The sequence below is a fragment of the Oncorhynchus mykiss genome, chromosome 16, assembly GCF_057628025.1.
Source record: "Oncorhynchus mykiss isolate SJ-2025 chromosome 16, ASM5762802v1, whole genome shotgun sequence".
NCBI classification, from domain to species: domain Eukaryota; kingdom Metazoa; phylum Chordata; class Actinopteri; order Salmoniformes; family Salmonidae; genus Oncorhynchus; species Oncorhynchus mykiss.
Genome location: NC_143037.1, coordinates 21,154,268 through 21,170,000, shown reverse-complemented (window position 1 = coordinate 21,170,000; position 15,733 = coordinate 21,154,268). Strand labels below are relative to the sequence as shown.

Genomic DNA, 15,733 nt, shown 5'->3' with positions numbered 1-15,733 from the left:
CAGCAGATCATTGACGATGCAATAAAGCAATTGAATGTTATGTCATCTTTTGTGCATGGAGATCAACAACGATCATGTGCATCGCCAAACCAGACACAGCAAGATGCTAAACCAAGGTTGTTGACAGTTGAGGAATGTGATGCAAATAAACCAGAAATGGTCCATCTCATTCAGAGAGAACAGACGGCTGCCAGGGCTGTATTGGACTGATTTATAACATACAACGATAAAAAAAAAAGGGACAGTTCGGGATTCTTACTATCAGGGCTTGATTGACTGGTTATGTCAAGTTATGACAAAACGTTTGTTATTAGGTTATTCAAATATTGCATCTGAGCTCCTAGAGTGTGTAGCTCTCCTTTCCTTTTTCAAGGTAATGACAACAGCCTTTCATTCGATATCACAGTATGACACACAGCAATCTGAAATCAACAGGTCATCACAGTGACTTGTCAAGCAGGTGGAGTGCCTCGGTCTATAGTTTGAGCTAAAAACTTGCACAACTTACATGGATCCATCAATAACAATGTATCAATATGTCCGTAAACATACTGTAAAACTGACGTCTTGGCCAGAGAGATCATCCGAGAAAACGTATCCCCCTCTCTCTGCCCCCCCCCAGTGCAGTTTGACATGATGCGAGCGTGTAACCTGATGGCTACGGTGGCACTGACGGCCGGGCAGCTCATCTTCCTGCTGGGCCTGATGGAGCTGCCCTTCGTCACCCAGGACTCCCAGTGGTGGGAGGAGGCCATCGCCGCGCTGTTCCAGTTGGCCAGTGAGTACCATACCAACCTAGTTAGAGCTATAGCCTGGGAATCTGCTCAAATGTTTTATATTTACTTATTTATTCTTGAAGAATAACGAATCCAAGAATGTGGCTTTAATACACTAACCGCAGATCATGGGGCAGAGTGTTTATAGCTACATATAGCCTACCCCAGTGTCTGAAACCTCTGGTTCACAGACCGCCACTGTTTCTTGGGATGATGGTTTGCGGTCTAGTAGATGGTTAGCCGTAAATATTATTTTGTCAGTTGTCAGGTATTAGTTGTAATGTAAGAGGTCATTCAAGGCGGCAGAAAGGACCCTAGCTTGCCAGTCCCTTGCAAAAAAAAGATAGACTAGCGTAGACAGAATGTGTTTCTGTGGCTCTGAGATGGTGCACAAATAAACTCAGCAAAAAAAGAAAAGTCCCTTTTTCAGGACCCTGTCTTTCATAGACAATTCGTAAAAAATCCAAATAACTTCACAGATTTTCATTGTAAAGGGTTTAAACACTGTTTCCCATGCTTGTTCAATGAACCATAAACAATTAATGAACATGCACCTGTGGAACGGTCGTTAAGACACTAACAGCTTACAGATGGTAGGCAATTAAGGTCACAGTTATAAAAACTTAAGACACTAAAGAGACCTTTCTACTGACTCTGAAAAACACCAAAAGAAAGATGCCCAGGGTCCCTGCTCATCTGCGTGAATGTGCCTTACGCATGCTGCAAGGAGGCATGAGGACTGCAGATGTAGCCAGGGCAATAAATTACAATGTCCGTACTGTGAGACGCCTAAGACAGAGCTACAGGGAGACAGGACGGACAGCTGATCGTCCTCGCAGTGGCAGACCACGTGTAACAACACCTACACAGGATCGGTACATCTGAACATAACACCTGCTGGACAGGTATAGGATGGCAACAACAACTGCTCGAGTTACACCAGGAACGCACAATCCTCCCATCAGTGCTCAGACTGTCCGCAATAGGCTGAGAGAGGCTGGACTGAGGGCTTGTAGGCCTGTTGTAAAGGCAGGTCCTCACCAGACATCACCGGCAACAACGTCGCCTATGGACATAAATCCACCGTCGCTGGACCAGACAGGACTGGCAAAAAGTGCTCTTCTCTGACAAGTCGCGGTTTTGTCTCACCAGGGGTAATGGTCAGATTCGCGTTTATCCTCGAAGGAATGAGCGTTACACCGATGCATGTACTCTGGAGCGGGATCAATTTGGAGGTGGAGGGTCCGCCATGGTCTGGGGCGGTGTGTCACAGCATCAGACTGAGCTTGTTGTCAATCTCAACGCTGTGTGTTACAGGGAAGAAATCATCCTCCTTCATGTGGTACCCTTCCTGCAGGCTCATCCTGACATGACCCTCCAGCATGACAATTCCACCCGCCATACTGCTCGTTCTGTGCGTGATTTCCTGCAAGACAGGAATGTCAGTGTTCTGCCATGGCCAGTGAAAAGCCCGGATCTCAATCCCATTGAGCACGTCTGGGACCTGTTGGATCGGAGGGTGAGGGCTAGGGCCATTCCCCCGAGAAATGTTCGGGAACTTGCAGGTGCCTTGGTGGAAGAGTGGGGTAACATCTCACAGCAAGAACTGCCAAATCTGGTGCAGTCCATGAGGAGGAGATGCACTGCAGTACTTAATGCAGCTGGTGGCCACACCAGATACTGACTGTTACTTTTGATTTTTACCCCACCTTTGTTCAGGGACACATTATTCAATTTCTGTTAGTCACGTGTCTGTGGAACTTGTTGAGTTTATGTCTCAGTTGTTGAATCTTGTTATGTTCATACAAATATTTACACATGTTAAGTTTGCTGAAAATAAACACAGTTGACAGTGAAAGGACGTTCCTTTTTTTGCTGAGTTTTCAAGCAACCATATGTGTCAGCCTATCCAACACCTACAAAAGAGGAAAAAAAACTAAACTAACAAGCCTGGACATGAACACTGCAGACGGCCAAGTACAGTCGGTCATTCTATGTGAAAACAAAAAGACAAAAATGCTAAACACAGTTGATGTCAAAAATCCTTTCTTCAAGGGATCTTTCTGTGGAATAGAACATGCATGGACATTTTGGTTTCATTTTCACATGGAATGATCCAATATCAAACACTACAGAGAGAAACACTTGTTGAGACCTGCAGACACCAGCATACACCTAAACATAAGTGAGGCAAACTTTTCTTACCCAGGGACCCCATCATATGTTAGCAAAAAGATCATTCACGTCTTATCATCAGGTGAATAATAATGGCAAGGAGAAGTAATCAACATTTTAAAATGAATAGATTTGGAAGACAGTTTCATTATTTTGACCTCCTCACAGTTCATTGGAAAGAGGAAGTGTAAAGACTATTAGCTACAAAGGCATCTTGGCGGCAGGGAGAAAATGTTGCTGTTGTAAAACACATTTTCTGCAATTCTACACATTTTTCCACTGAGCTGAGCAAATGTTGCAGTTTTGAAGCAAATTTTCAGCAATTCTACATAGTTTGGCATGGAGCTGAGAGAGAATTTTGCAGTTTTAAAGCTCATTTCCTGCAATTCTGTGCATTTTGCCATGGCTAATGTTGTGTTCCTCTGCTCAAACATAACAGAATCAAATGGGTATGTGCTCTGAATGCCTGTTTTTTTTTACATTTTCAATTCTCCCAGACTGTCTAGCTTTTATTTGATTGTTAGTTCTCAAAGATGGTATTATACAAATGATATAGTTTAAAATATTTTCTGCATGCTTTCTATCTAGTTTTGGTCGTTTAAGTCGACACTGAAATTGTTTTTCAACCCTGAAAATTACTACCTACACAGCCTGCCTAAGAGTTTTCTATAGTTCAAGACTTTGGCATGGACGCAGAGACATAAAAATGGTATCCACGATGGTATTCTGTTGCAGCAAGCAATATTCATAAAATATATATATTTTTTTTTCAAACCCCCCCCCCCCCCGCCACCACCCCCCCCAAAAAAGTATAATAATAATTGGCGGACCCCTGCATAGCCGTAGGTTGAAAACCCCTGAGTTAGGGAACCACACTATAAAACACCTACTGCCCAAAGCAAGACACCAATGCACTACCAGATATAAAGTGAGAATACAGGGGAATCTAAAGTGAACGAGCAAGTGTTCATCACTTTCTGAACGTTCCTCAGATCTAAAAATGGTCACAGTGTGTTGCTAAGAAACAAAAGTCCCTCGTTCCCCAGTGCAACACATAAGAGAAACCCATGGAGCTTTGAGGCTTGGCTAGAGGACAAAAAACAAACAAATCCAGACAGACTAAACAAACCAAAAACCCCCAAAAAGGATCAACTGTTATCGTTCCAAGATGTAATTTTCTTGAAAAGTCAATTAAAAAGAAGGACCACCAGGAATAGCAATGGAAAGGAGAGGAGGGGGGGCAGCTCTATTCCAGAGGGTTGTGTGGCAGTGTGGGCATGGCCCTGTCCAAGTGCCCAACGTTGTCACGTTGTGTCGGGCTCACATCTTATTGTTTAGGGATGTCAGACCCGGTCAGTATTGTGGCACAGCGGGGGCAGCATCCAAGGGTCTGATGGCTAAATATAGCAGGTGGTCGGTGCGGTCTGGTGGGCCGGCCCGGAGCTGCAGCGAGCCAGGGAGCGACTGTCGGGCGCCAGGATATCCCTGCTCAGGACAAGGAAATGCCTGCGACTACCTGTTATGCAAACCCCAAGCAGTGGAGGAAAGAGAAGGGAGCGGACGCAAAAGACAGTTCGACAGGGACTGAGAGTGTGTGTGTGTGCTGGAAGGGAGGGTGTGTGCTCGCGTGTATTGGGTTGGTCGGTACAGAAACGTCCTTTCATACACATCTCCGTAGGGTGGGAACAGCTGCCGTCCAGATAAGCTTGGCCTAGCTTTTATGCCTGTGTTTAAAGAATGCACAGGAACAGGAGCAAATAAAGGGGTCCCCTCTATCGACATGAGATAAAAATGCTAGCTTCTTCGGCCACGCATCGCTGGGACTTTTATCTGAAGGTCTTAGGCGGGACCCACCCAAATCATCCCCTTCCAAAAGAACACGCTGAGCCAAACTATTGTTTGGCACACAAGGACTTGTCTCATCAATGTGTGAGATGTGTATACAACGGCAGAATAATTAGGTATAGATGGATATTTAGGACGGTTGTCAGTAGCTGTACATTTTTTTTTTTTTTAAGAATTTAAAAAACAACAGCCCGTCTATTATAAACCCACATGTTGACATGAATAAGAATAGTGACATGACTAATGAGTGAGAGAAATACAGAAGCACCTACTTCCCCCAGATAAAAATACCCGCTGCCTGAAAAAAAAATGCATCATCCTTTGTACTCATTGGCCACTATATGAAGACGAGACCATATTTGGACATCAAGAGTGAGCAGAATATAGATGACTTGGTGAGGACTTCCAAGGCAGTAGAGATAACAATGGTTCCTAGGTTTCAGTGTTCCCAAGGCTTCTCATTGCCTTGTTATATTTAGCTGTTACTATATTGACCATGAAATAAGAGACTGTATGGAAATACAAACAGCCAGAGCCAAGACCTGATTTGACAGATCTTGACAATGATTCAAAAGGCAAGACTAGTCTATAGTATATTATAAAACAGATGGTTTGGATCCTGGATGCTGATTGGTTGTTACCCGTTAGTTATTCACAATAATCCACGGGTAATGTCCGTTAACAGTTACATTTGAATAATCAATGCACATCCACTGTCCCACAGCCCAGTCAGGCATTTCATAATCTTCATCTCCACCACTGAAAAAAAACTAAAACATCTTGACATTATTTATAATATACTGAACACCAGCAGACTTAGTGATTTCCCCATCATCCCCATTGCCTTCACTTCCTGAGTTCGGGCCAGTTAAGTAGACCTCCACCGCTCAGCAGTTCCTTTCCTCCCCCACTGAGAGCCAGTGAATGGGCCTCTCTCTCTCTCCGCTGTGAATGGGAGTTATATTTACGAGCAGCCAGGCTTTCTCGGGAAAGAATGCTCTGTTTTCGGGATGTGCCAAAAAACTCAGCTATCACATGCAGACGGTGGGATAACAATATCCAATTCCACCCAGCGATATCTCAACATTGGGTTCAGCAGCAGGGCTGAGCTGTGGCTGAGTGTAACACTGGCCTGTTTTCAACCCCTGAGATTGACGGGCTCAGGAATGTGCGACGGAATGGAGAGAGCTCTGCCTGAGGATCAGAGGATAAAAGGTGAAGGGTTAGAGATTCACGTGGGTTTGAGATGTGAATTTGAGGGGGGGCACAGCTGGCACCACGTCCAAACTGTGGCCTTGGCTATTGTGTCTCCCATACACAACGGGGCAATGATATCTCCAGAAAGAACAATACCAAGGGAAATATGTGCTTCTTTCTGGAGGAAGAGAAAGGCAAGCCAAAAGCAATAGGCTTAAAAAGTCAAGGAATTTGAACACTGGGACCTCTTAGGCTTGTGGGTGACTTCACAGCACAGTTGAGTGCACCGCGGATTAAGCTAAGGGCATTTAGTGGGCTGGTGGTCATACCAATCATTCTCTATTCATTGAATAGTGCTAAGTCATTCAGGTATGACATGACTACTAGTTGTCCTAGTTTAAGAATGATAATAGATTCATTGGAAGGACAAGCAGGAAGCAGTAAGCTCAGTGAATTTCCAGGACCTAGTTTAATTACAATGAGATAAGAATGGGTTCAGTCAGTGTCTTTCAGGAAGGTTGTTGACAGGCTGACTGTGTCAAACATCCCCATATGCTAACCTGAAGCGGGGGGTGTGGAGAGAAGGGAAGGAAGGAAGGATGGAAAGAGGAAAAAGGGGAAGGAAGCCCGACAGATAAGAATGTGCCAAAAAAAAAGCCATTCACACAGCTCACATAGCCTGGAGCCCGGGGACTGGGGAGGAGAGAGGCTTTAGGATTTTTTTTAATAAAGTGAGTCAAGCAGGTTAAACACACAGATGGCCAGACAATCACTTGCACGCAAGTTACATACTCAAATGCAGACACATAAGAAACATAAACAAACACACGCATATTAAATCACACACAGGCATATACAATTACCTAGCGTCAAACTCCCATAAACAAAGACAGGCTTATGGATCAGAATCACCCATACAGAGAGAGACATACACAGCCAAACTCTCACACAACATTTAAATAACGTTTGTCTGGCACCGTCACTGGCCAGCCACAGGAAACTGACTGATTCATATCCTAATGGACCAACATCCCCTTTTCCAGCAAGTATTTTTGGTGCCTTTATTTATACCAACTGTTGATCGGACATGCTCCCAAACGAGTGTTATTGTTGAACTATTGACTGGCTCCAGTCATCACTTAAGTCTGGGAAATGGAGTTCCTCATTGAGATCTAGGCTAGTGATCAATCCATTGTGGGTGATGGTTCATTTTGGTTACAAATCAAATGTTGTCATCATACTTTGTGGGGGGGGGGGGGGGGGCAGGGTTGGTTGGGGGAACAGGGGTAAATTCCCCACCTTGGTTTTTTTCACCAATAAATATCCAAACCTTAGAGCTGAAATCTTTAACTGGTGAAAGTGCCACATCCGTTTTGGATAATACAACAACAAAGAAGTTGCAAAAAACAAACACACTTTTCCCCCTCTGACATCAATGCACATGGCGATAGGACAGCAGAATATTCACAGCATTTGATTTTTTGGATTTTATTTTTACCGCGCTGCCCAATGCGCCTCTCCTTTGTTTTCACCAACAAAACAATAACAAAGGCGTTGGGGTGGCGAACAGTGGCGCTGTGTCCCTTAATGCGGATTGTATCTTGATTAACGTTTGTTGATGGAACAGTGATATAAATGGCTCCTCTCATTTTTTGCAATCTTCCCCGATCATGGTGACGCAAGTTACAGCAATATGTTTCAACATTACATCAGTAACACATTAGAACGGCTTTCAAACTTATTTGGATAGCTTTTCTGAGAAGGACGGTTTCCTTGCGTGTGTCCTTTGATGCTGAAATATCAGTAGTCCTCCCAGATAGGAAACGTTTAGAATTCAAAGACCACAAGCAGAGCCCCTTCTGGGCTTAAAGGCTCAGAGAATTTCTAAGCACAGCAGGCCAATATGCAGCATGATCTACCTGTATAAAATGTTCCTACTATTATATGGTCATACTCAATATAATAATAGGGACCAAGGGTCATGAGGCTTCCTATATTCATGCCAGCAACTGATTATCCCCAATAGATTTTAATGCCCCTCTACCTGTGATTGCTATATTGTAAATGTTGACTAGAATGAATCGTGAGGATTTTAGTAGAGTTGGCAACAGTGAGATGATGATATTCTAAAATCCCCTCTCCATCAACGGCACCGTTAAAATAAATTCAATTGATTCAATTGTTTGAGATGGAGACCAAATACACAAGAGATTTGGCTCTCTCTGGTTTGAATGATTAAGGCCTCACTGAATTAACCCTTCCCTAACGCTCTCCCTCCCCAGGTTTTGTGCTGGTGATCGGCTTGGTGACGTTCTACCGGATTGGCCCGTACACACACCTGTCCTACTCGTGCTACGTGGACATCGCCGCCTGCTTATTGGCCACGCTCGCGGCTGCCATGCTCATCTGGAACATCCTGCATCGCCGCGACGACTGCCTCACACCCCGGGTCATTGTCATCAGCCGCTCGCTGGCGTCGAACTTCCACCCACGCCTCGACAATGACTATGTGGAGTCACCCTGCTGAGCCCCCCGAGCCCTGACTCTTGAACCTAACAGGGTGAAGAATAGACAATGCTCTGACAGTCTCTGCATATTTTCACCCAAACAGGTGCCTCAATTATTTACTCTACAGAAGACACATGTTTTGTTGTGGCTCTACCAGTGCTGGACTAACATGATTTCACTGTTGTATAGTTCTACATCTCCGAACTTCATGGCTTCATCATTTACAATGACCAGTGGAACTCAAATTTTTCCCTGGACTGAGTAACACTCCTTGATGCAAGGATCGTGTCTCCATAAAACATCCAGCTAACACAAAAAAAATATGAATGATACACAACATGGCCAAAAGTATGTGGACACCTGCTCGTTGAACATCTCATTCAAAAATCATGGGCATTAATATTGAGTTGATCCCTCTTTTGCTGCTATTACAGGCTCCACTCTTCTGGGAAGGCTTTCCACTAGATGTTGGAACATTGCTGCGGGGACTTGCTTCCATTCAGCCACAAGAGCATTAGTGAGGTTGGGCACTGATGTTGGCCTGGCAATTAGGCCTGGCTCGCAATTGGCATTCCAAATCATCCCAAATGTGTTCGATGGGGTTGAGGTCAGGGCTCTGTGCAGGCCAGTCAAGTTCTTCCACAACGATCTCGACAAACCATTACTGTATGGACCTTGCTTTGTGCACGGGGGCAATGACATGCTGAAACAGGAAAGGGCCTTCCCCAAACTGTTGAATAAAGTTGGAAGCAGAGAATTGGAAGCATAAAATTGTCTAGAATGTCATTGTATGCTGTAGTGTTAACATTTCCCTTCACTGGAACTAAGGGGCCTAGCCCGAACCATGAAAAACAGCCCCAGATCATTATTCCCTGCAGTCCAATGGCGGCGAGCTTTACACCACTCCAGCCGACGCTTGGCATTGAGCATGTTGATATTAGGCTTGTGTGTGGCTGCTCGGCCATGGATACCCATTTCATGAAGCTCCCGAGAAAAACAGTTATCGTGCTGACGTGGCTTCCAGAGGCAGTTTGGAACTCGGTAGTGAGTGTTGCAACTGAGGACAGACAGTTTTTACTCACTATGTCCTTCAGCACTCGGGGGTCCCGTTCTGTGAGCATGTGTAGCCTACTACTTCACAGCTGAGCCATTGTTGCTCCTAGATGTTTCCACTTCACAATAACAGAATTTACAGTTGACTGAGGCAGCTCTAGCAGGACAAACATTTGACGAACTAACTTGTTGGAAATGTGGCATCCTATGCCGGTGCCACGTTGAAAGTCACTGAGCTCTTCAGCAAGGCCATTCTACTGCCAATGTCTGTCTATTGCATGATTGTGTGCTTGATTTTATAAAATTGTCAGCAATGGGTGTGGCTGAAATAACCAAATCCACTAATTTGAAGGGGTGTCCACATACTTTTGTATATAGTGTATGTAAGTCAGTTTTAAAACCATAAACTGCAGTGTTTCTCCTATATGCAGTGCACCGCCGCTGCTAAACCATGGCCACCACTTATATTCACCACTCAATTATATTAAACATTTAAAACATCCTAAAAACAGCTAACTCTACCACCACTGCTGAAAAAACTCCTAGGGGAAACACTGAGCTGTAGTGAATTTGTCGTTTTAGTAGGCATGTTGTAGTAAGCCAATTACTCCAAAGTGTGCTTGAAGGCTTGTTTGACCTGGAATTTCCTCAGCAAAACTCCATGAAAACACCCTGTTTAGGAAAAGATCAAGCTGGATCTTGACATGTTTTGTTCTTAGTGCACTTACAGTATGTAATAACATATACTTCCTGCATATTGTTTATATTATTCTTAATATTAAAAAGAGATTTAGGTCTACCTTTATCTTGAGAACTCAATGTTGTCAAGTGCAGTGTACGTATGCACAAAATTGCACATTCATTCATTCTATCCAAACCACCAAAGGGTGTTTAATGGGCAAATTGTATTAAAAGAAGACTATTTTCAGATCTTCAGACCTCAGGACATTGATGATTTCAGATTTGCCCAACAGACATAAAGTAAACACCATAAACATTCAATAATCTGCTCGCTTCTGGTACATGTACTTAAATTAATGTTATACAGGTGTATTAAAATATTGCTATTATATTGCTATTATATCATACTGCTGAAAGGAAATCAGCTGTTCGTGGAGTTGTCACTTTCAAGCCAAACAGTGAGTGTGCATGAAAATAATAACAAATAATACAAATGTTACAATAATGTGTGGTATTGTCTTTTAAAATACTGTTCTATTGTGTGTGATGTCTAAGACTCTTATATACAGTATAGAAAACAGTATATATAAAAATTGTGTTACCACAAATAAAAATGATTATATATATATATATATATATACACACACACACACACACACATATACATACTGCTCAAAAAAATAAAGGGAACACTAAAATAACACATCCTAGATCTGAATGAATGAAATATTCTTATTAAATACTTTTTTCTTCACATAGTTGAAAGTGCTGACAACAAAATCCCACAAAAATTATCAATGGAAATCAAATTTATCAACCCATGGAGGTCTGGATTTGAAGTCACACTAAAAATTAAAGTGGAAAACCACACTACAGGCTGATCCAACTTTGATGTAATGTGCTTAAAACAAGTCAAAATGAGGCTCAGTAGTGTGTGTGGCCTCCACGTGCCTGTATGACCTCCCTACATGTCTGTCACATGTGCTCAGTGTGAACCTGCTTTCATCTGTGAAGAGCACAGGGCGCCAGTGGCGAATTTGCCAATCTTGGTGTTCTCTGGCAAATGCCAAACATCCTGCACGGTGTTGGGCTGTAAGCACAATCCCCACCTGTGGACGTCGGGCCCTCATACCACCCTCATGGAGTCTGTTCCTGACCGTTTGAGCAGACACATGCACATTTGTGGCCTGCTGGAGGTAATTTTGCAGGGCTCTGGCAGTGCTCCTCCTGCTCCTCCTTGCACAAAGGCGGAGGTAGGGGTCCTGCTGCTGGGTTGTTGCCCTCCTACGGCCTCCTCCACGTCTCCTGATGTACTGGCCTGTCTCCTGGTAGCGCCTCCATGCTCTGGACACTATGCTGACAGACACAGCAAACCTTCTTGCCACAGCTCGCATTGATGTTCCATCCTGGATGAGCTGCACTACCTGAGCCACTTGTGTGGGTTGTAGACTCCGTCTCATGCTACCACTAGAGTGAAAGCACCGCCAGCATTCAAAAGTGAACAAAACATCAGCCAGGAAGCATAGGAACTGAGAAGTGGTCTGTGGTCCCCACCTGCAGAACCACTCCTTTATTGGGGGTGTCTTGCTAATTGCCTATAATTTCCACCTGTTGTCTATTCCATTTGCACAACAGCATGTGACATTTATTGTCAATCAGTGTTGCTTCCTAAGTGGACAGTTTGATTTCACAGAAGTGTGATTGACTTGGAGTTACATTGTGTTGTTTAAGTGTTCCCTTTATTTTTTTGAGCAGTGTATATATATACACACACAAGATTTTCAGTTATAATATATATATATATTTATATATATAGTTGAAGTTGGAAGTATACATACACCTCAGCCAAATAAATGTAAACTCAGTCTCCACAATTCCTGACATTTAATCCAAGTAAAAATTCCCATTTCACATTTACAGAATAATATTTTAGAGAATGATTTATTTCTGCTTTTATTTATTTCATCACATTCCCAGTGGGTCAGAAGTTTACATACACTCAATTAGTATTCGGTAGCATTGCCTTAAACATTGTTTAACTTGGGTAGCATTGTTTAACTTGGGTCAAACGTTTCGGGTAGCCTTCCACAAGCTTCCCGCAATAAGTGGGGTGAATTTTGGCCCATTCCTCCTGACAGACAGAGCTGGTGTAACTGAGTCAGGTTTGTAGGCCTCCTTGCTCGCACACGCTTTTTCAGTTCTGCCCACAAATCTTCTATAGGATTGAGGTCAGGGATTTGTGATGGCCACTCCATCAGACTCGTCAGTCTATTCTTGTTCTGAGAAATGAAGGCTATTCCATGCGAGAAATTGCCAAGAAACTGAATATCTCGTACAACGCCGTGTACTACTCCCTTCACAGAACAGCACAAACTAGCTATAACCAGGAAATTAAGAGGCGTGGGAGGCCCCGGTGCATAACTGAGCAAGAGGACAAGTACATTAGTGTCTAGTTTGAGAAACAGACACCAGTCTCAACGTCAACAGTGAGAGGCGAAATTTCAAACTATAGTTTTGGCAAGTCGGTTAGGACATCTACTTTGTGCATGACACAAGTAATATTTCCAACAATTGTTTACAGACAGATTGTTTCACTTATAATTAACTGTATCACAATTCTAGTGGGTCAGAAGTTTACACTAAGTTGACTGTGCCTTTAAACAGCTTGGAAAATTCCAGAAAATTATGTCATGGCTTTAGAAGCTTCTGATAGACTAATTCACATAATTTGAGTCAATTGGAGGTGTACCTGTGGATGTATTTCAAGGCCTAACTTCAATCTCAGTGCCTCTTTGCTTGACATCACGGGAAAATCAAAAGAAATCAGTCAAGACCTCAGAAAAAAAAAATTGTAGATCTCCACAAGTCTGGTTCATTCTTGGGGGCAATTTCCAAACGCCTGAAGGTACTATGTTCATCTGTACAAATAGCATGGGACCACGCAGCCGTCATACCGCTCAGGAAGGAGACACGTTCTGTCTCCTAGAGATGAACGTACTTTGGTGCCAAAAGTGCAAATAAATCCCAGAACAGCAGCAAAGGACCTTATGAAGATGCTGGAGGAAAACAGGTACAAAAGTATCTATATCCACAGTAAAACGAGTCCCATATCGACATAACCTGAAAGGCCGCCCAGCAAGGAACAAGCCACTGCTCTAAACTCGCCATAAAAAAAGCCAGACTACGGTTTACAACTGCACATGGGGACAAAGGTCGTACTTTTTGGAGAAATGTCCTCTGGTCTGATGAAACAAAATATTACTTTTTGGCCATAATGACCGTCGTTATGTTTGGAGGAACAGGGGGGATGCTTGCAAGCTGAAGAACACCATCCCAACCGTGAAGCACGGGGGTGGCAGCATCATGTTGTGGGGGTGCTTTGCTGCAGGAGGGACTGGTGCACTTCACAAAATAGACGGCACTATAAGGGAGGAAAATGTTGTGGATATATTGAAGCAGCATCTCAAGACATCAGTCAGGAAGTTGAAGCTTGGTCGCAAATGGGTCTTCCAAATGAACAATAACCCAAAGCATACTTCCAAAGTTGTGGCAAAATGGCTTAACTTGTTATGGCTGGGGGCAGTATTGAGTAGCTTGGATGAATAAGGTGCCCAGAGTAAACTGCATGCTACTCAGGCCCAGTTGCTAATATATGCATATTATTAGTAGATTTGGATAGAAAACACTCTGACGTTTCTAAAACTATTTGAATGACGTCTGTGAGTATAACAGAACTCATATGGCAGGCAAAAACCTGAGAAAAAAATCCAACCAGGAAGTGGGAAATCTGAGGTTTGTAGTTTTTCAACTCTTTGCCTATCAAATATACAGTGTCTATGGGGTCAAATTGCACTTCCTAAGGCTTCCACTAGATGTCAACCGTCTTTAGAACCTTGTTTGATGCTTCTACTGTGAAGGAGGGGGGAATGAGAGGGGATTGAGTCAGAGGTCTGGCAGAGTGGCATGAGCTGGTCATGCGCGTTCACGTGAGAGTTAGCTTGAGTTCCATTGCATTTCTGAAGACAAAGGAATTCTCCGGTTGGAACAATATTGAAGATTTATGATAAAAACATCCTAAAGATTGATTCTATACATCATTTGACATGTTTCTACGAACTGTAATAACTGTTTTTACTTTTCGTCTGAACTAAGCAATCGCGCATTGAGCATTTGGATTACTGGGCTAAACGCGTGAACAAAAAGGAGGTATTTGGACATAAATGATGGACTTTATCAAACAAATCAAACATTTATTGTGGAACTGGGGTTCTGGGAATGCATTCTGATGAAGATCATCAAAGGTAAGTGAATATTTATAATGTTATTTCTGACTTCTGTTGACTCCACAACATGGCGGATATCTGTATGGCTTGATTTGTGGTCTGAGCGCTGTACTCAGATTTTTGTATATAAATATGAACTTTATCGAACAAAACATACATGTATTGTGTAACATGAAGTCCTATAAGTGTCATCTGATGAAGATCATCAAATTTTAGTGATTCATTTTCTCTCTATTTCTGCTTTATGCGACTCCGCTCTTTGGCTGAAAAAATGGCTGTGTTTTTCTGTCACTAGGTGCAGACCTAACATAATCGTTTGGTGCGCTTTCGACGTAAAGCCTTCTTGAAATCGGCCACTGTGGTGGGATTAACAACAAGCTTATCTTTAAAATTGTGTAAAATACTTCTATGTTTGAGGAATTTTAATTATGAGATTTCTGTTGTTTTGAATTTGGTGCCCTGTTGTCATATCGATCCCGTTAGCGGGATTCAAGCCATAAGAAGTTTTAAGAACAAGTCAAGGTATTGGAGTGGGCATCACAAAGCCCTGACCTCAATCCTATAGAAGATTTGCGGGCAGAACTGAAAAACCGTGTGCGAGCAAGGAGGCCTACAAACCTGACTCAGTTACACGTGCTCTGTCAGGAGGAATGGGCCAAAATTCACCCAACTTATTGTGGGAAGCTTGTGGAAGGCTACCCGAAACGTTTGACCCAAGTTAAACAATTTCAAGGCAATGCTACCAAATACTAATTGAGTGTATGTGAACTTCTGACCCACTGGGAATGTGATGAAAGAAATAAAAGCAGAAATAAATCACTCTCTCTACTATTATTCTGACATTTCACATTCTTAAAATACAGTGGTGATCCTAACTGTCTTAAGACAGGGATTTTTTACTCGGGTTAAATTTCAGGAATTGTGAAAACTGAGTTTAAATTTATTTGGCCAAAGGTGTATGTAAACTTCTGACTTCAACTGAATATATATATATATATATATATATATATATATATATATATATTCTTTTTATTTTTTTTATGTTTTATTTGTGGTAACAATATTTCATGTGAAAAACCCATGCAAAATTGAAGTTGGTGTTAGCTGTGACAGTAGGGAGATTAGATTTTTCAATGTACGTCAGAAGACCCTAACTTAAGTCTGGTAACACTAGCTTTTTATCAAAATTCCATGTTGCCTAGCACTGCCAACTAT

The 15,733-nt window shown here is 42.7% G+C and overlaps 2 protein-coding genes across 4 annotated transcripts in view; one reads left to right on the top strand and one right to left on the bottom strand.

Annotated features, from left to right (window-relative positions):
• The window catches only part of tmem204 (transmembrane protein 204), a 12,230-nt gene extending 1,490 nt beyond the window's left edge, over positions 1–10,740 (top strand). Inside the window, exons 2-4 of one of the 3 annotated variants that reach the window (XR_016487173.1) lie at positions 623–778; positions 8,276–8,604; positions 8,936–10,740. Coding sequence is in view for 2 of the 3 variants with exons in the window: in XM_090202218.1 (XP_090058344.1) it covers positions 5,807–6,011; positions 8,276–8,520 (450 nt within the window). In the remaining variant the exon portion in view is untranslated. Of the gene's footprint in view, positions 1–622; positions 779–4,589; positions 6,012–8,275 lie in introns of those variants that run through there. The other 2 variants (XM_021565198.3, XM_090202218.1) reach the window with 2 other exon arrangements.
• Positions 1–15,733, bottom strand: part of ift140 (intraflagellar transport 140 homolog (Chlamydomonas)) — a 62,361-nt gene that overhangs the window by 23,652 nt on the left and 22,976 nt on the right. The gene's annotated exons all lie outside the window — the stretch shown is intronic.